General features: G+C 42.2%; 2 protein-coding genes across 2 annotated transcripts in view; one reads left to right on the top strand and one right to left on the bottom strand.

Moving 5' to 3' along the window:
- TMEM266 (transmembrane protein 266) overlaps positions 1-21,255 on the bottom strand; it is an 82,605-nt gene that overhangs the window by 48,059 nt on the left and 13,291 nt on the right. Inside the window, exons 2-6 of the mRNA XM_066196590.1 lie at positions 11,035-11,113; positions 10,334-10,449; positions 9,715-9,812; positions 8,697-8,803; positions 6,459-6,647 (exon numbers count right to left, since the gene is read on the bottom strand). Of these exons, the coding sequence (XP_066052687.1) occupies positions 6,459-6,647; positions 8,697-8,710 (203 nt within the window). The 5' untranslated portion in view covers positions 8,711-8,803; positions 9,715-9,812; positions 10,334-10,449; positions 11,035-11,113. The remainder of the gene's footprint in view (positions 1-6,458; positions 6,648-8,696; positions 8,804-9,714; positions 9,813-10,333; positions 10,450-11,034; positions 11,114-21,255) is intronic.
- NRG4 (neuregulin 4) overlaps positions 11,052-21,255 on the top strand; it is a 49,445-nt gene continuing 39,241 nt past the window's right edge. The window contains exon 1 of the mRNA XM_066196593.1: positions 11,052-11,135. The gene's annotated coding sequence lies outside the window, so the exon portion shown is untranslated. The remainder of the gene's footprint in view (positions 11,136-21,255) is intronic.

Here is a 21,255-nt window from a genome sequence, read left to right as displayed (position 1 = left end):
CCCATGCTTTCTGTAGAACAGACACTCAGTTTCTGTAACTATCTTAGCAGCCTCTTCTGCATGTGAATACAGACAACTGGAGCAGTAGAGAATATTTTAGAATTGGCTTAATTAATTACACGAATGCTTCCCAGCTCTATTTAAAGTACCTGAAGCTTTCTAGGATCATTTGTGCTTTCTTTATAGGTGTTTATCACACCATTTGCTCACAGACACCCTGTGATTTACCCGGCCTTTTACACCTCTCACTAGAAAATTGCTTGTTAGTTTTTTCCTTTTTATGCTAAAATCTTTAGTGCAATATAACATCAGCCTCAAGAACTCCCTTTAAGAAGCATAAAAGAATGGCCATACCAGAACATACCAAAAGCTTGACATCCTGTCTCCAACAGTGGCCATGAGCAGATGTCCCAAGAACACGGCAAACATATAAATCCTTCCCCTTAACATTCTCACAGCATCCAACTCTTTTCCACTTGGTCACTTCCTGAGATGTGCAGTTTGAGATGTGTTTTCTCGGGCTGTACTTAGCGAACTTCAATGAATTTCTCTTCCACAAACTTGTTCAACCTCCCCTGGTGGGGATAAGCTACTCCCAGCCACCCATCCATCAGAAAGTTGCTTCAGGCATCTACTGCCCTCTGTGCCAAGAGCAAACTCTTTCTGTTTCTTTGGAACTGGGCCTTAATCTATTAATGTACCTTAGAGACTGTATTGGAAAGGGGGTGTGGGGGTGTCAAACCTGTTTTAACTTCTCTGTGTCACAGACGTTGGAACATCAATCGGTCAACCTGTAATATCAAATCTCAGTCAACCTTCTCTTTTCCAGACTGCAGAGTCCTGGTTTACATAGTAATCTCCCATGGAAGACGTATCCCATCTTTGATCACTGTTTTTCTTTGATTCTTTTCCAGTTCTTTTATATCTACCATATCCTTTCTGACAGGGATCATAACTGCACTTGTGTTCACGACACGGACAAAGCTTGGATATACAGAGAGGCAGAACAGCAGCCTCTCTTTTATTCTCTGCTCTTCTACCTAAGCAATGCTAAGATCTGATTTGCTTTTACATTGCTGCTCAGCATTTAGCTGATTTTTTTGCAGACCTGCTGTCTAGACAAATATTCCTCTTTTCCACATTTCCCCTTTGTCCTATGGCTTATCCATATTTCAATTTTTGCCCCAAGCCATATCTTCCCCAATTTAGAGGAATAATTCCAGTGTCAAGCCAGACAAACTAGACTCATGTCATTTCCAGTCTCCAATAAAGAGCTTTGCAAACAGTGATCTGTGGGCTACAAACGATACATTTCCATCCTCAAAAACTACCTGGGAAAAGCAAGTTCTGTTGGAAAAATACAGAAATATCTCCAAACTGAAAACCTCTTAAAATCGCTGAGCTGGAAAATTAATTCTTTGTCTTACTTACAGTACTGCTCTCTCTAGCAATTGATAACAGACACGGGGGGACACACTCAGAGCAGCAATGAGGTACTGGGATGAACACAGTAATGAGCTACTCTGGGAAACAAAATTTACCAAGAGAAACACTTAAAAGGCTGTGCACAGAAAGAGGAATTTCTAAATCACCGAACACCTCCGTAACACAGCCCAAAGTCTCACGTTGTCTCTGCTGAAGGGCTGGGCACCTCAGAGGTTCTGGTGAGCTGAATGCGCCTTTTCTGCTGCAGTGCAGGTCTGTTTTGGACCACAGCACCGAGAGCAGCAGTGATAAAGTACTGCACAAAGAACAGATCAGCACTACGCTCTCAGTGCCTGCATCCTCACTTTAGGATTTTGCACCGTCTTTCTCAGACTGTGACTGGCAGCTAAAACTAAATTACAACTCACTTTTCTAAATAGGAGCTTGCTCGCTACATGAAATAGTTGTGCCCTCCAAAACCTTTGTACTTTATCTTGGGCTTGGACCTCATTATTCACCACTATTCCAGATCCAAGATCTGCAGAGGTGCACAAAACTTTTCAGAAAATGGACTACTTTTAATTATGCCACCAGATAAAGACATGAAAAGCAGAAAACAATGTGAGAACTTAATCTAGTCAAGTTCTTTTACATAAAGAACCTTTAAGTTTTGTAGAAAGCACCAGTAAAATACCTCAAAAAATCCAAGTAATATCTGAAAGATGAATCTGAAAAGCAAAATAATTGCACCTACTTGGTACAATTACAGAAGACAGACTGAAGGAACCAGATATCTTTTTTTTCCCAGAATGGGTGAATACATCTACCAGCAAAGTCTTGCAACCAGTTTAAAATGAGAGCTCACAACTCTTCTTTGTGTTAATTTCTGGATCTCTGTAAATCTCTGTTCAGTTTTGGTTTCCCTTCCTTTCTCTCTCTCTCCTTATGGTTTTCTTCTTTCCGATATTCCCACTGTTTAATGCACTTTCTGTCTGTGACCAAACAAACCTAAGGCTACGAACAGATGATCATAAATGATTAAATTACAACAGCATGACTATTTACAGCTACTGTCAAATGAGTCGCATTAACTGTGTGAACTCACAAACTTTACAGCTTTTGATGTAAAACACAGTGTTTGAAAACACCTTCATGTTCTAAATGTTTAACATTGAAACTCAAGAGCTGCAATTTAAAACAAATACAACAAACAATTTAAAAGTTGGTGTACATTTGGTTTCTCAACTCATCCCCCCTTGTTTCTCAACTCCAATAAACACAGATCTTTATCAAGGGAGATGCTCATTGTCTATCTGCATACTCACACAATAAAATACACTCTGTAGTGCAACTATCTGTCAATTTTTTGATAATTTATTGTGATTGATACCTATTAACTGGAACTTATAGAAAACACAGGAAGGAGAGCTTTTCCTTATCCATGTATTACTTTCTGCATGTTGTCAGTTTTTCTGCTGTTCTCCATTACTTTTATTGGACTTGATGCAAAAAAAGCAGAAGAGAGAAAGTATTTTTTGAAAAACAGAATACTTGATCAGAAAAAAAAGAAACTAAGAGTGGCATTTAAAGCAATGTTAACATTTAAAAATCATCTCACCTTTCTGGGTGATGAACCTCCTTAAAGAAACGCTGGCATACTCTTTTCATGCAAACTGAGTTCAGTGCAGCCACAGCCTCTCCAGTAAATTCAGTTTTGTGTTTTGTTTGAGGGTTTCAGGTAGAGCAGAAAGGTTTTTCTTGCCTGATTACCCTTTCCCTACTTACAGGTGTACATCATGGACAGGTTTAATGTGCCTCTAATCTTCAGTCCTTCCTTTGTTGCTTAGCACAGGGATCAGCATTGTCATCTAAATGCCTGACAGAACTGTCCACAAAATTCCTTCAACACCAACAGACAGGAACTGACTGCCCTGAGAATCTGAGATGAAAAGGCAAAGACCTATCAAATTGCACAAAGTAAGACTTTTATTCCAGTATTAAAGCCAGAGGAAGGTCAGTTTACATACAGTCTGTCTAACACGATAAAGACAGACCATAACTTTCTTTTTCCTTCTCATTTCTTTCTTTTGTGGGAGGGGTAGCTCGTGTGATGCCAACTGAGAGTTTCCAGGCATACAACGAGGGTTATGACCCACATATTCCTGATCACCTATTAATATCAGCTTTATTAAGAGAAATATTCCCTCAGATAAAACAAAAAGCTCCCCTAGGTAGCAACCAGGTCAAATTTACGCTTGGATCCTGAACACATTGTAGTCTTAAAGAAGAACAGGTAGAGGAAAACCTTGTGTGCACCTCGGGGTGCACACAACTAAACCATTAAATCAGAAGACTCCTTTCTTGCCCTCTCATTCATCTCTTATCTGAGGTCTCCCTTGCTTCTCCATGCCAGGAAATGGGGACTCACTGCTGAATGCCCAGAGAAAGCAGGAACTACTGACTGTGGACAATTATGCTGTCCAGTAAGGCTGTGGAGAGATGCAGTTTGCAGCAAGCACCCAGTCTTGTCCAAGCACAGGCACGTGCCAGAGCCCTGCAATTAGAACAGCTCCAGCTTGCCCAGATCAGCTGCAGATCTAGAATATCAGAGTCCCACAGAATTCATGCTGGTCCATGCAGGCTGGCACCTTCCCTGACATCCTCTGGGAAATGCATGCAGAAGGCAACACACGGAGTTTGCAACAAAAGGCAGACTTCCAGGGAAGGGAATCTTCTCCTCTCTGGCATTAGCAATTTCTGCTGGTACCTCCACCTGCACTCTGCAAAGCAGCACTGGGGGAACAGAGCCTCAGTCACAAAGATGGATGCTGGCAGAAACTACGGGGATTTTTGCCATTTTCTGCCACCTTCTGTGCTGCCCTCTCCACATCCCCCTCTTTGCACATAAGGGAGATGTGGCTGCCAGCTCCTGTATCAAACTCATCTGACCCACTCTACCACCTCCTTCTCACTCGGATTGAAGCCAGTCACAATGAACAAGGCTATGGGAAAAAGGACACCGCATTCATAAAACCAGACATATTCCCAACCAAGCCAGGAGGTGGCACAGGGACAGTACTTTACGTTGTTGCTGGGCTTCTGAAGCCCAGCTCTGTTCCTAAATTTGTCAGGGCATCAGCTGTCTTGGATGCTGCTGAAAGGAAGAAGCTACCATTCCCACAAGGCAGCTGAACACACTCAGCCAAAACACATTGGGATATCCAAACTTAAGCTCCGAACTTTCTTCAGAGAATGTACTCTCCAGCTGGGAGGTGTGGAGGGCACCTGCTTATTTCCACTGAGACTGTCAAAGCCGCAAGAAAAGTGTGAGTGAAGGGAGAGATCTCTGCTGAGGAAAAGAATGACAAGCCTATTTCCATGCTTAAGACTGCAAAGGTGCTTAAATGGTTACAGTGAGAGACCTGTGCCCTTTGGCACAGTGAAGAATTGAGTTTCAGATCATAAAAATCTATAAAAATGCATATTTGAACTAAACTGGTATTGATTCAACACCAAAATAGCCTGAGGGTTACACCTGCATACTCAAATTAATTTTCAAGTGCCTCTTTTGCTTTGCAGGGTATTTTATGTTACAGTTGTACCGTACTTATATAACCTACTCGAAATGTATTTCCCCTTGTTTGCAGTAACAACTTTTTGGAGAAGTCTCATAAAGTCCAATTTGGAAAGAAATTAAAAGCAAGAGCCTTCCCCACGCCTTGCTTCCTGAGTACCACACAGAATACCTGCTGAGCTGAGATCAAGCAGGTCTCTGCTGATTACTGAGCACAGGTTAAAACGCAGAGCTGTTAATAACTGCAGGCTTACATAAAGCCTTTGAAAGCCTTCAGCAGCGAGCATTCTGTGTGGCTTGCTGGGAAGCGCTCTCCCTGGACCTTACAGCGGGGTAGGTCTGTGCTCAGTGTGACACCAGGGGAGCAGCAGGCACAGAACCAGGGAGGGCAGGCACCAGCGCTCAGCCCGTCTCTGTCCCGAGGGATGGTACATGCAGTGTCATCATTCCTGGCAAATGCATCTTCCTGAAGACATCCAGCAACTGCACCTCTATCCCCCCCCTTCCCTCACACACCAGCAGTCTACCCCAGCACTTCACTGCCCTCACTACTCTCTGCAGCAATTCAAGTGTTTTACTTCTTGTCCTAAACATCTTGGAGAGCAGTAACAGGCTGTTCCCTTCCTCACTGAAGTCTCTTAGAAGCTCCCCTCAAAGTCTCTTCCTCATGTGAAACACAGTTCTTTCAATCCATGGCAGGTTTTTTGAGCTTCTAATCATTCTCACTCCCTTCCTCTGGATTCCCTCCAGTTGACCCAAATCTTTCATAAAGAATTTAGTACAGCAGTCTACCTACAGCCACTTCAAGCCTGAACCAGGCATAAGGATGACTTCTAATGTCCTGTAGGACAACAGTGCTACATAATCTGACATTGGGCTGTGTTTGGGCAGATGCTATGAACTGATTAAGATCTTTTATTGCAAGAAACCTGGAACCACCATTCTATGAAAATAGAAGCAGCATGTATACACTGTGTACATTATCAAAGGCAACATTCCCACATTAGCGAACTATACAATTCAAATTACTGGGTGCCAAGAACACTATCTGTCCTGGAATCAGCAGTACCAGATATTCTCTCTCAGTCAGGAGATGCACAGTTATGAACAAGTATCACGGCAGACAATTCTCATCATCCTGAAACACCTTTCTCAAGGGAACTTTCACCAGACCATTGTGTTTGTCTGACAGGCCAGGTATTTCATCTGGTTTTTCCCGAGATAAAGCTTCCAGACTGTGGTCAAACAATAGCTACAAACCACTTAAAATGATAAACAGCTCTAAACCAGTCCAGATTAGCAACATTGGAAAAGGTCTCTTCCATCCTGTGACAATGATTTTACACAGAGTTTAAGGACAACTGGCTGCACTTCTCCAGCTTTAAGGTTTCCTGTTTTACAGGACAGGAAATTCCTGTAACCTAAAGCTACGTGACAAAAATCTGCCCTTTGTACTTACCCTTCTCTTTGGTACTCCTCATCCAAATTTGACAAAAGCTGGGACCCAGCCACAGACAGATCAAGTGCAGCTAAAGGTAGATCTCGATAAGCGAAATTAACAAGCTGCACAGGAGCAATGCTTTTGGTCTCTTCTTCCACTTGTTGGGAAATGATCTCAACTTCCGAAACAGCGCCTTCAATTGCGGGCCTGAAAATGTAACAAACACACGGATACACATAAAGAAACAGAAATGAGCAAGCAAGTAAAAGGAAGATAGAGACAAGAACTTCACAGAATCCTAAAGAGCCAGCAACTTAAAAGGCCTCTGCAAGGTGATTGAGGAGCTGTTGTCATTACAGAGGCAGATCAAATCTCTCCAAACTTTAGTAGATCTCACTGTGATCAACAGAAACCTCGCAAAGGAGAACAACATTTCACTCCGCTGAATCTGCTTCAAAAGCACTAAATATAAATGGCAATGTTAAAAACAAACAGAAAAAAATATGCATCAGCCCAAAAGGAAAATATTTATGCAAAACAGAAAGAAGGCATGGAACTACGCCAACTAAAGACTCCTTGCTTTCCAAGTTAGATTGGTTAGCAATGAACAGCTCGGCTTTTCCATTATTATATTCAAATCAACTGTTAACTACTAGGTGCAGTTAGACCCCTCTCCCACTGTAGATTTGGATACTGATTCAAATAGCTCTGACGGATGGCAGCTTTGTTACATTTACCTAAAAAGGATCATTCTGTTATAAGTTATTTCAAAATAGTTCTGAAACTAGGGAACAGTGATTCAGAAGAATTATGGCCTCCTCCATAAAGATTATCTTAACTCACCCTATGCACAGCTTCTAAATCTGATCATGTATTCTTACAGCAGCCCACTAACACTGATGGAAACTCCACGCAGGTAAAAACAGTCTGACAATGTGTACGTCTCCCACATTTAGAACGAGATACTACTTCTGTAGGAATTTCATCTGTTACCATTAGTGCATGCACAGGATGACTTGGCTGTAAGACACGGCTTGCACATCAAGGGCTGATCTTTGCAGCAGCCAGCAAAGCTGCTTGCCCTGTTTGATTCCAAGGATGTGCAAGCACCAATTTCTCCGGCTTTCTTCCAGGGGGGCCCGGTAACTTTGGAAGAAATCTCAGGCTACCGTCAGAGGTTTACAGCAGGTGTGAAGATACTCTTTTTCCACGGGGATATAGCTAAAAAGTTCTTAGTTCCCTGTGTTATTTGACTGCAAAAATTGCATTTTATTTTAAAGAATTTTATTAAAATCTTCCAGCAATTTAAGTAACCTGATTAGCAGTTCCTTTTTTCCCTCTGAAAATAAGGGAAGACCACTTAACTGCTATATCTTGTATAAGGATATCATTTACGGACGTGGGTGAAGGAACTAAAATTCTAAGTTGAAAGTTTCCATTGGTCAGAGTCTCACCATTAGACTAATTCTTTCAGATGGAGGACATTATTCTCGAATTAAAAGGAGCTAACTGCTGCCAGAATTATCCAAGAAAGTAATATGCTGTTATATGTAGAGTATTTGGCAGGGAAAGGCTGCAGCTGTGTCATACTGTGGCAGAAAAAGGAGGTAAAAGGAAGTATGATTTGAACAACCTAAAAGCCTTTATTTTACTCATGTGTAACTAATAATTGAAAGTAATGAGATTCTTTAATTTCCAACGGAACTGTATTCTTCTGTAAACAATCTGAAATCAGAAACCCAGAGGTAAAAGCTAATTTTAGCAAGATTTTTCTTTGATTTTCACATTTAATGCCATCCTGTGAACATTTACCTTTGTAAGTCCAAGCTGGTTCAGTTTTGCATGAAAGAGCATATAATGATCCAATTTCCAGTATTATAAAAAAAAAAACCAACCAGGAAATGGCTTGGTGCAACCTTCCCTCCCCCAACAGTATTGAGTTTCTGTATTCTTAGACAGACTAGATGAGAGATAAAGTCTGATTTGATTGAAAAGAAAAACAAACAGACTGGTCTTGGCAGACAGCTTTGGTGGCGGGAAAAAGGAAGATAAATAGATCTGAAAATAACATAACAGACTAGTTTTCAGCCACTGCTGTTAGTAACACATCAGACATGCTCACAGCATCATTCATGTATTTTCTGCTAATTCACACTCTTGAGACAAATACAAAACCTTCCTGACGTCACATCATTATTCTCCAGGTAGCAGCCTGCCCCCTTTCATTTAAAGTCAGTCCTACCACATGGTACTTACTGAGGATTGGTCATGTTGGGAGGATGCAACCAAATCAGCAGTGGTTCCAATATTTAACTACTTCCAGCTGCTCTGCATTAACGTTCTAGCCTTGCAAGATTAGGTCTCTGCAAGAAGCAAAACAAGGTAATCTAAAACACAGCTGAAAGAAATCCAAAGGGCTACACTGACTTCTGTTGCCATATTGCAAATGCCTCTAGCAAGTTAGTTCCCCCCCATGATTCTTTTTCAAAGTGTTTTTATTCCAGGTTAATTCCTCCATATTATGGAAGCTGTAAAGTTACAAGGCATTAACTTTTACACACAGACAGATACATAATTCCATAAGAACACAGGTTTTGTTTTAAATCACTAGATTGTTGAGAAAATAATCAAGATCAGAGGGGGAAGGGGATTTTCAGAGAAAGCTCATGGCTTCAGGAGCGTGAATTCTATTGGAAGATTGATTTTTTTACACTTCCTAGACATAAGCGTTAACATTGTCAATGAAGTTTGGGGGTTTGCTCTCCATTTTCCAGTTTGAACTGTTCACGACCCCCTTTGCTATCTTAGGAAGTCTCTTCCAATAATTAAATCATGTTGTCAAGCATTCTAGATGGGCTGTTATCAAGATAGTATTTTGATCAACAAAACTCAGTAAGGCATTTGGAAAAGGCAAAATCTCCACTTGTCCTGTACCTGGAGCAATGAACGACCACCAGAGCAAAAGAGGACAAGCCTATGAGAATGAAACTTACTGATACACAGGTTTTGGAAGCTTTGAAAGAAGATGCTTCAAAATTTTTAAAAAGAACATATGAATAGACTCTATTTTGATTAAACAGAAACAAGCATTGGCAAATTAGAATTACTTACAGTAACACCAATGCTCATGAAAAATGCTCTCATAGTAAAACTTTACCCCAGAGTCACTTACAGACTCAATTGTTCGTCAAATATTTATACTGGAGACATACAAATGTAGCTACATTAAGATCCTTAACAATCACTTCAGACAAAAAAGTAAAATTGAACTTACATCTTTTGTAGAGCCATTTCCGAGGCTTTATTTCATGTTTTGTTTTACAAAACCGCAAAATGTAGCCAATGCATTTTCACATTTTCCAGATAACGTGCCTGGGTATGCAAGAAAATAAGTTCTACACTGTGATCACTCTCCTCAGGTAAATAAGTCAGCCAAAAGCAATTTAATTTCATACAAAGAGGACTACTTTAAAACAAAAGACTACACATACTTTAGAAAGACACACACCCTCCATTTATTTACAATTGTGTAATACTTCTAAGGACAGAGTAAGAAGCAAACGTTTTTCAGATAAAGCTTTGGTAATGCAGCAGAAACTTGATCTGATATCTATTCAGGTATCAATAGGAGTCTATTCCCTGGCCTTTGCACACCTTGAATAATTTATTTACTATATCCCTAAGGCAGCAAAATACTAAAACATTTGCCTAAAATTCTGAATATTTCAATCACACAGAGCTTTCTGATGGCAATTGTTGAGCCTATCAGCACAACAAAACTAAAATATAAGACTCGGGCTTGTTTTTTAATGTGAGCTCCCTAGCACCTCATTTTCAGTTGACAGTTTTACCACACAAAACAACCCCAAACAATTTTGAATGAAAAATTTTACCCAAATCAGTTGTTCTAAGCACTCAGCATGAGAAAATGGTCAAGGCATGAGGTACTGTGCACCTGTCTTCTGAGACTGAGAAAGCTGAGAATCCTGCTCTAACTGCATCTGCAGGCCTGGAGAGTAAGAAGTACATGTGGGTACAGCTGGTTTAGGAAATGTGAATAAGACTGATGGAAACTGGCCTTAGAGAACAGACAGGCGAATGTATGTACGGCAGCTTCTTAGCCCAGGAAAACCTCACCAGTTATTCAGGAGACTGCACAGTGCTGCTAACCCCAACCTCAGCCCCAAAGAGGACTTAGAAAAGCAAGCAGTGAAAAAAACTATACATATAGATTTTAAGAAATCTTATTTTTTAGATTATTCCTAAGATTCTGGGGAATGGGCCAGCACACGAACATTAAATATTTGTCCCTCCAGACCAGAGTCTCTCACTCTCCCAAAGCCGAAAGCATATTTGCCATCAAACAGAACCGTATTTTACAGCTCAGCCGGGGCTCTGAAGCGGATGTGAGCAGCAGCAGCAGCGCTGAGCCAGGCCGGCTCCCCTCGGCTGGAGCTGGCAGCCGCGCAGGTGAAGTTTGCTCACGGCAGGGCCGAAGGAGCCGCGGGCAGGAGGGCAGCAGCTCCTCTCTGTGCAGGGAGCAGAGTCCAGCCCCGCGGCCGCGGGGATCGCTGCCATGACACGGGGAGCTCACCGGGCTGACACCAGCAACGCCGCGACACCCGCGGGGAGACACGGGCACCCAGCTCTCCAAAGGACCCACCGCGGCCTCCCTGGAACACAAAGTGGCAAAACGTGAGTAACCTCTGGTAAAAATGCCTCGTGTGTTGGCTGATCTAATGAACTGAAGAGACAAATAGTGAGCGGACAGAAATAGATGTAACAGGCTGTGTATATGTATCCATCGCCTAAATGGATTATTACTGTGATTCATGCTTCTTTCCAGGCTTTATGCAAGCAACAGAAGTATCTTAACATATACTGGTATTCTGCAAAAATGTACTTTTTTTACCATCCATTCTATCTCACCTGTTTTTAACTTCCTTTAACAAATCCCATTTTATAGCAACATAAACCACTTGCAATTTCCACATGAAATTTCCGTGCAACTGAGTGGTGTTTAAAGGCAGCAGGGATCAGCAGGGCAATTTTATTCTTTTAACCTTATCTCCTGCTTGCATTCCTATAGGATTTTCCCATAGGCAAAGTGGAATAACATTGCTCTTCTCCCTGCCAACAGAGATAGGCAGAAGGCAACTTTTGGGTATTCCATCCACCACCTGAGCGAACATTTTTCTATACAGGCCTTTCCCCACTTAACACACTCGGTGTTTTAGTAGACAAAAATGCCTCATCTCTCATAGCCTCGCCTGATGGAATTACCAACAGGGGTTTCTGGCTTTTTTCCCCCACTTTGTAGAATTGGGAATAGGCAGCACACAGCACTTGCTGAGCTGCCACGTGAGCATGGGCAATGCCCAGCAATTCTGTTTGTTCTGTGAAGTGTTTTCCAGGTGAGATGGCTGTGGCAGGAGCAGTTTCCAAAGTTTAACAGGAACAGTTTAGAAGGGAGATATGACAGAAAGGTGTTGTCCCACTAGTATCTAGTGCAAGCTTTCGAGCAGTGCAACAACGAGAAACATTTGCTGCACTAGATGACTGACATTTTGTATGTACCAAGAGGACAGTGCAATCTAATGGGAAGCGTGTAAGTTTGCAACTGGTAGCCCAGCTCAGAACGTGTGGGATCACAGCTCAAACCTCAGCCAAGCTGATTCAGCTCTTCACCCCTCCTCAGCATTAAAGGAAGTTGTACCCCAAACACTGAGCTTTTTCTGAGGCAAGATCTCCAAAATGCTTGAAAGTGCTGTCCTTGCCTTCCAAGCCTTTCAGCTTTGCTCCGCTCTTGGCACCCTTATTACACATGCCAGTGCTCCCCAAGGCTTCTGCAAGGTGCCCTTGGGTTGACTGTGATTTTTCCTCTCTCCTGTGCAAGGGGCACTGGCAGGCAGCTGCTCACAGCTCCTGCCTGTGCAGGTGCTGGGGTCATGCACTGCACTTGAGCAAAGGTTCCTGCTGCTGGCCTTGCCCAGCACACATCCTGCCCCACTTTATTTGTTAATGTTTACATCAATCTTCTACTGTCAATCACCACACCTCAGCTGGAGCTTGCTAATGGGAGATAAAATCCAGCTGAAACAACAAAAAGCGCAGAACAGAGTTGGGAAAATATATGCTAAAGTATAGCCCATGGTGCACATACACTCGAAGCTAAAACAAAAAACAAAACCAAACTCCAATGGCAAACTTCAAAAAAACCCATCTACACTCTACTGCCGCATGAAAACCATGGCTTTCAGCATTGATTTAAGTACAGTCTTACAAAATATGTGTCACAATGTAGTGGGCCCAATTGGGGGTGGGGAGTAGGATGATGATTTAATTTAAGCCTTTTGCACCCAAGTCCCTACGAACTTGTACCCTATTCAGCTGAGCTGAAGTCAATACAACATGATTCAGAGCTGTTTGCTGCACTTGCTCATGTTCTGAAGCGTATTATCGTGAATCTGTAAGCTCCTGTACAAAATTCAGACGCTACCTCAAGTACCCAAGTTTGTGCCCTTACAAGGTAGCTAACAAAACCAAATGCTGACGTGTTCTTCTAATAAGTCCCCCAATAGCAGCTAAAGACACTTGGACAGGCTCAGAGTTTGCATCCAAAGGAAATGCCACAGGCCCCAGTCAAGGAGACACCGCTGTGGCTGCAAACGGGGGTTTTGTGCTCTCATCAGCTCCTTCCTCTGCCCACACCCCATTCATTAAAAAAAAAAAAAAAAAGGAAAAAGCAGGATGGCTTCCCTGATACAGGTCATAGTACAGCTCCAAAAATAGTTGTGTCAGCAAAAGTGACAGTGCAGGGCAAGGCACTGAGCACAGCCCAAGAAACAAAGCCCACAGAGCAGAAAGACTTCAGATCAGAAATACTCAAGGGCTATGTCCAGAGCCCCGGCCATTGGCAACATCCAACTGGAGCAAACACCCGGCACAAGATCACTGAAGAGACTGGGGAAGGGCTGCAGAGGAGGACTTCTGTGGGGGTTCTTCTCCTTCTGTGTCACACTAGAGCTTTTTACTCTGAATCTATTCCACATCAAGAAACAGAATTTTGCTTCCTTTGTGCAAACAAGTGACATTTTTATTTGAGTCTATAAATTGAAAGCCTTACACACTTTAAAGCGTAAATGCCAATGATGGCTGCTCATGTGCCAGCTGGGCAATCCTAAGGAGGACATGGAGCTACTCAGAAAAACAGGAAGAAAAGGAATAATCTGAAATAAGAGTAATAACAGCAGGGGAAACACCTAAACAGACATTACTCCATTACTTCAAAGCAAAATGACAAGAGTGATTTATACATTTAGCTCTTGTGAACTAGTCAAGCCAAATTTTTTGGTGATGAAGACCATGAATATCATCCTGAGGATTACCACAAACCTGATACGATCATATCATATTGCTCCTATGGCAAGTTGCATTTCTTCAAGAACTGAAATTCCCAGGCCCCTGGGATCACAATGGTTTTTGTCCTGAGAATTTTAATTGGCTCCAATCATCTGCATTTAGAAAGTTTAATTGGCCATGTATGCCAAAACTGTTCCCTCCAGGAATCCAGCAACTTGTACTTCGGAAGGGGAAAACCTGACAAATTTGCAGGTGTGGTTCCAGCACTTCCTTGTTTTACTTTGGGTTAAACAAAATTGTTTTTTCTTTTTTCCCCCGACAGGAAAAATCACAGGTTACGATATTAAAAAAAAAACCTCTCGATTAAACTGACCCTCCCTAATGCATTCTGTAAGACAACAATTTGATAAAGTATTAGATTTGTCAAGAAATTATGAATGCAGAGATGCCAAACAGATAACAAAAAGCAAATCAACTTCCTTAATCTTTAACATTCCTATGCAGTGTCCAAAAGAAAAGAGGCACAAGAGAAGGAGCTTTTTATTTCAAGGAAGAAAGGACATTGAATTTTGCATCTTTTTCATGGAGGGACTGACAGCAAAGTTTTTAAATACACCACATTTTTAAAAAAAAAGGAATGGTATTTAGATTGGGGAAAAGAAAAAAAAAGTCAGGCATTCACAAATTAGGAAATGGCAGATTTGCACTTGCTCATGCAGTCATAATTCTATCCCCTTGTGGAATCATCCTGTATGCTGAAATTAAGCAGAACGCTGTTCAAGGAAAAAAACCCAGCATGTAATCATGTAACTAAAGACCCTCATTATTCCTAAGTGTACCTCACACTTTCTAGAGAGAAGCCTAGATGGGCCAAAGAAGAGAAAAATTATCTTGTGCACAGTTACAATAAACTCTTCCCAAACGCAACATGATCACTGGCTGAATCCTGAACGTTTCAGTACCACAAATCTGGACTACAGAACAAGTAACAGTAGCTGGAACCAAGCCTTTAGAGGAGGATAATCCAAAGCAGGCTCTGAGGAGAGCCCAGCCAAGCCCACCCTCTCCCAAGGAGCTTGCAGGTGTGCAGCACATGTCGCTTCCAGAAGCAAAAGGAGGAGTAGCTCACTTTGGGAAGGTTATAAGAAGACTCCACTCACGCTCCTTCTTTGTGCTCTCTCCTCACATGGAAGCTGGGGAGGAGGGCAGGGGGTGTGTAGCAGGTCTCCACACAGGTTCTGTGACCTGCAAATACTCCAGCATCAATAGGCTTTCAACACAAGGGCTGCCCACAGCTCCTCTGGGCTCTCATTCAGCTCACGCTGCACGGTGCATGCTGGCACTGCTGGAATTCGTGGTTCTCACACACTCCCAGCATTTCCCAGAAAAGGGACAGGTCTGGCAGGTACTGCACCAATCCACAGCGTTGCTAATTCAGAAGATGCCACGGGCTAAGGAAAAGGTATTCTTTGCACTGAGGGCCTTCTGCTTGAGGAAGTTCAATACTATGGCAAATACTGAGAGCAATATGGATCTTAAAGATGTGCAAAACCTGTCCATCTACAGAGGCTATCCAAATAGCAAGTTTGCTCTTAGCTCCTCAATAAACAACAGGCCAGAAGATCCTTCATTTGATCTCTTTCTCTGGAGTAATTCCAAGCATGACATTTCCCTTTCCATTTTACAAACCACTCTCGTTTAGCTCTAACAAATTGGTGATCCCCACAGTTATCTACAGTTCCTGCACGCCGTAGAAGAAAATCCCCACACCACAGGGTTCTTGAGTCCAGGGACCAAACAAAACAGAACAATCCCACAGCTAAAAGGTCCCTTTCCAGATTTGTCTGGTCCTCACAGTTTGGGCCTCCTCAGTAAGGGAGAGCCCCGAGCAGCTGTTCCCCAGCAGGACTGGGCACAGGGCTGAGCATCTCCTGCCCGGCTCACAGCTGGCGTGTGAGGTCAGAGCTGCGCTCCCAGAGGGAGCTCACAGGGCTCCGGGGGGATGATCCTTTGTACAGCAGGACACAGGCATCCCAGCAGGGACCCCGGGCTCGGCTGAATGGCTCCTGCACCTAGTGTGGGTGCTGCTCCCGGGATCGCTGCCGGAAGCTCCGGATGAGCTGGCTTTTGAAATGTGCCACTGCACATGCTGATAGGAGACAGCCTGGCATCAGCAGCTCCGCTGGAGTGAAAACATCTGACTTCTTCTGGTCCGGGAAACTGAGTGATTCTGGGCTCAGTCAGCCTGTAGTCAGATGATCATTTGGACAAATTTCCTAACACAGGCATTCCCCCCACAAACCATGATTTTTTTGTGTCACAAATTCTGTTTCTCAAAAGAAACAAACAAACCAACCAACCCGCTCAAACAAAAAACACATGCATCTGAAACCCAAAGTGGGGTTTATATTTCCTTGGCTAAAAACAATTCCATTTCTGAATTTAAACGTTTGGGAATGACACTAACCTAGTCAAGTTGTACTCTACCAAATTATTACTACTGGAAGCAAATCAAGTACCAATTTAGTTTCAAAGAAGTTCGGTTTGCTTTTGTCTGTCAAGAGTCAACTTCTGGATGTTTGTTTTAGTTCTCTTTTTCCTGCTCCCTGGAAGTGCAGTGGAAAAGTCAAACCAGAAACCTGCAGCGGCAACTTTTTGTTTTCAAGCCAAGCAAGATCTGTCCAGCCACTCTTCAGAAGAGTGAAGAAAAGAATACCTACCCTTTCGACATGACAGAATTAATGTTTTCAGATCTATTTAGATACCTGGCAGGTCATCTCTGATTAGATTTGAGCAATTAGATTAGATAATCTCTGATTATCACACATGAACCTAATTTTTGCAGCCTATTCATGGCTTTTGAGGCAAGAATAAAGTCCATTTGAATCCAATAGCAAATTTTATTTGAACAGAGCTGGAATTTCACTCAGGCTTTTAACAATAGTAGCAGAATAACACAAATCCTTGAGACACCCTGAGTACGAGGTATGTGTCAATTCAGGGGGTGACACTGGCAATCTGCCTTAGTCATGTGAAAGGACCAGTGTCTGTCACCACCTGTCTGTCAGAAAACCAGGCAAAACTCACTACATTTTAATTTTCATCCACCATATGTGCTGCCCATCTTACTTGGAGCTTAAGTCTCGCTTGAGCTTCTGATCGTACGCTTAGATTAATGTAACTTTGAGATGGTCTTTCAGCCATTAACCTTCAACCTTACGACTCTTTCTCAAGCTATTAATTTTAATTTTCTTCCGATCCTGGGCCTAATGAATTCTGGAATGAAAGGCCTTTAGAAATTTTAGAAGCATCCTGTAGTTTTCTACAGAACGTAAATGTCAACCAAAATACAGAAGATTCACAACACTGCAATAAGAACGGGGAAAAGTACAGAGAAAAATCTTGTAAGAAACTGTTGGCACCTCCTGAAGCTGAGGATTTCAATGCATCTTGCCAGTTACAACTCTGTGAGGCCCATAAATATCATGTTTCTAGCTAGGAAAGAGAGTGAGAAATTCTTCAGACCAATTCTGTCTCTCACATAATCAGCAGTACAGAATCAAAATAAACCTAACTAGACTGGTACTAAATCCAGTATTAGACAACTCAAAACAAGCATCTGGAACCAAAGATTTCATTCTAAGACCAACTACATCACAAATATATTTGTGAGAAATATCTGTTTTGTCATTACTGGAAAGTATTATGGGCAATGTTCCAGACAAAATGCAATAAATTTATATGAATTTATGGCTTTACTGTGTATCTGAAAAGCGAGTATATAACAATTAGCCCATTGACGTGAAATTTATTGCTCTCCTCTTGGACAGTGTTATGGTTTGTAATTCAGCTTTTGGAAACAAACAGCCCCGCTGTTTTGAACGCAAATTTACAAACACTTGCAGCATTTAATCCTAGTGATGCACACAGGATAACCTCCACCCTACAGAAACACACCAAAATGCTTGAATTCACATCTGTCTTGTACTTCAGAGGCAAGTTATCTCACAGAGGCATGGGGACACAACAGCTGGACTGCTTTTGGCTGGCAGAGTCTGTTCTGACCAACAGGAGCCTAAAAGGCAAGATTTAACTACCTTATCACAGCATGCAGAGTACTGATAGCCATTATTTAATACATGTCTGGTGCATTTAACCAGGTCCCCCTGGTTCCCTCGGCAGGTGATGGAATGCACTTACTGCAAACTACAGGCCACGTTTCTGCCACAAAGTCCTGATGGTGAGGGACTTGGTGCAAGCTGTGAGTGAGCAGCCCCAGCCAGGACAGCCCCCAGCTCAGCCCTGTCAGCTGGAGCAGATCCCTCCTGCAGCAGTGTGCCTCCCCCTCACCTCTAACCGAGCTCTGAACACATCGCAGGGGACACACACACACAACACACACACGGCCAGCAATGTCACAGTGCGCCTAGTCTGCCCACTGCAGACTGAACAGATAGGGCAACAGTTCCACCCACTGGACCCAAAACAGGGGACAGCAAGTGAGCGCTCTTTTTTGCTAGAAGTAATTGGTTCCTTAGTTATTTTGTATGGAATACAAAAAGGATCAATGAAGTATGCAAGAGAAGGACTTTCTGAAAATGTTACAAACATTTGATCTGAACAGGCATGCAGAATTCCTTCAGAATGAAGCGATTTGCTTATTCATATACAGACATATTAAAACGCATTCAGCTACTGGTAATAAAATAAACCATACATGGAAAGTAAAAATGTCCCATTTATCTTTTTCCCCTCTCATAAAAAACCCTAACATCACCATCCCTGCCCAGCCCTCATCTCTTTTAAACTCTGCAAGAACAGAGAGGACTGATATTTTTGTCACATGAGGAAATGCAGAGCATCACAAGCTACTGAATAAATTTCAAAGAAGATGCAGGAACACCCACCCATGAACTCCCTTTGATTTAGAGGGAAGAACTGTCGGCTTGTGCTCTTCCACTGACAGCATCAGCATCAAGATAAACTTAAAATCAACTTCCAGTTGCTAAAGGCTCACGAAGTTCACTCTTCCCTAGGAAATTAATCTTTTTGTGATTCAAAACTGCGAGCCTAGAACCAGCTTTTCCTGGGGCACACTACTTTGGTGCTACTGATAATATACTAAGAAATCCATGTTGTGAAGCAGTGAGGATGGTACTCTGGGATTCAGATATAAAATTTACCTCAATATTCCCCCAGGCTTCTGCAATGCACTTTGAACCACGGCCCTAAAGACACGTGGTAAAACCACAGCCCCAGAAGAACATAGTGAGAGGCACTGAGCAGTAAGAACAATAATATCTTTAAAGGCAGATAAAATATGCACTATGGTTCAAACAGAAGTGTTAATGCTCTGACACTGCTTCAGCTGTTTGGACTTGGGTGCCTGAATGCCATTTCAGGTGCCTTCAGAGGACTTCATGGCTTCCTGGAGCCCAGGTTTTCCTTCATGGAGGAGGAAAAGAATGAAAGAGGAAAAAAGAAAAAAACCAACCAAACAAAAAAAAAGAGAACTTCCCTGCCTTATAAAAGTTTTGGAAATAAATTTAAAGGAACTGTAGCGATAAGACACAATGATGAGGGAAAGCAAACTGACGAATCTAGCAGTGAATGGATTCCTGCCTGGGAGCTGGTCTTCCTGAAGTGGCCCCAAGAATCCCACAGGTTCTGCCCCAGCAGGCTCGGGCTGCCACTGCCAACACAACCAGAAAACACAGGGCAGGGACTGGCACAGACAGGGACCCGCCCTCAGCTTCTCCAGTAATTCCAGGAGTAAACTTTGCAGTAACTGCTCTACCCAATACTCCCCAAATCATAATAAAATGGGAAGAAATAAACAGCATATACAAAACTCTCAGGTATTTTCAATCCAAAGCCATGCACGTTAACTCCTAGGCTGCCCTTTCAATATACAGCCGCAGCAGTTTATTTGCAGTTACGGAGATGATGGAGGAAAGTTATTCTCATTTAAAATGCCTGGCACTAACTTCAAATCAGACCTCAGTGGCTTTTGCCAGTGTATTAAATAACGATAACAAATGTCTATTAAAGGAGATACAGTGATTTTCTGTGAACACTTCCATCGCACATGGCAGTGTCTGCTGGAGAAATGTACAATGGAAGCTAATGCAACAAACTCTGCTACCCTAAAGCTCAGCACAGGGAATATACAAAACACATGTTTTAAAAAGCTTTGTTTAGTAACTACCTTCTTCAAAACAGAAGATTATAAAGAAAAGAGGAAACCCCAACCACGCTGCCCCACAAAAACCCCTTTGTCCTCTATCCTTCAGCATTCCGTGGCACCACAGAGGCAGAAAAGCTTTGGCCACTGTGTGACCCAAAGCAGCAGTCATCCTGCCACCCTCCTCAGCTCTGTTTCAGCAGTAGCTTATTTAGGACTTCAAGTCCCATGACCCATATCCAATAAGGAGGTTCTGTCTAATACACTGAGCAGATAAAAGGATGCTTTTCAAGCAAAGGTTATGCAAGGGATCCATACTGCAATGCAAGCCCCAGAACAGTAAACAAATGTCAAGATATAAATAAAACCCATTTCTGCTCTTCAACCAATAACATGTACCAGTCACCTGCTTGTAACAGAACTGTGTCTGTTTACAGCTTCAAACACAGACTTTAAGATTTATCAATTCATCTTTATTAAAAAAAACCCAAAACCAAACTAACTACTTTACCAGTCTAGTCATTAAATATTTTTAGGAGACAGAAAACTCAGAAAAACATGCCAAAAACAGACAGAAGAGAGCAAAGAAGCTACACCTGTATTAGCTTCTGGATTAAAATCATGAAGAGCTGGCAAAACAGCTCTGAAAATTTTCAGAATATTTTGTGTATCACCATTGCACCAGTCCAAGCATTATCTGCTGAACAATCTATAAAACTCAGCCAAAGACTCCCCAGCGCCTTCAATGAAATTTAAATAAGCTACTCAATACATACTTCCTAACTGAACACAAAGCCCAAGACCACATAGGAAACAGATGCTGAAATGTGGATTAGTATTCAAGTTTCTGACCACTGGTTTAGGATTCTGTTGGTAAAAATCCTGCCACTTTCCAATAGAAAGAAAAGCCTCCAACATTGTAAGGGTAGTTTGTTGAGGTTTTCTTAGATGCGTATGAAAACATTCCAAAAATAAAATTAATTGGTTTTGAAATCTTACTTGAATCAGAAATACAAAAATCAAAATTGATGCGAATTTTCCAATAAACCAAGAACATTTGCAAGGTATTAAGATGATACTGGCATCAGGTGAGAGATCTACTGCACTTGACACTGTAAAAACAAGCACTAGAAATGAAACAATCTGCTGCAAAGACCAATATGGGTTTTAAATATCTTGTGAGCCTTCATTTCTCATCTTCATAGCTCCAAAACACTGGTCCTCAGTAAAACATTCTCCTGTACAATTCTTCTCACTCTCAACATACTC

This window comes from Chamaea fasciata, unplaced genomic scaffold (assembly GCF_029207755.1).
Source record: "Chamaea fasciata isolate MVZ Bird 193981 ecotype frontalis unplaced genomic scaffold, bChaFas1.0.hap1 SCAF_14, whole genome shotgun sequence".
NCBI classification, from domain to species: Eukaryota; Metazoa; Chordata; class Aves; order Passeriformes; family Sylviidae; genus Chamaea; species Chamaea fasciata.
The sequence above is the reverse complement of the archived record's forward strand: the minus strand, read 5'-3'. Positions and strand labels throughout refer to the sequence as shown.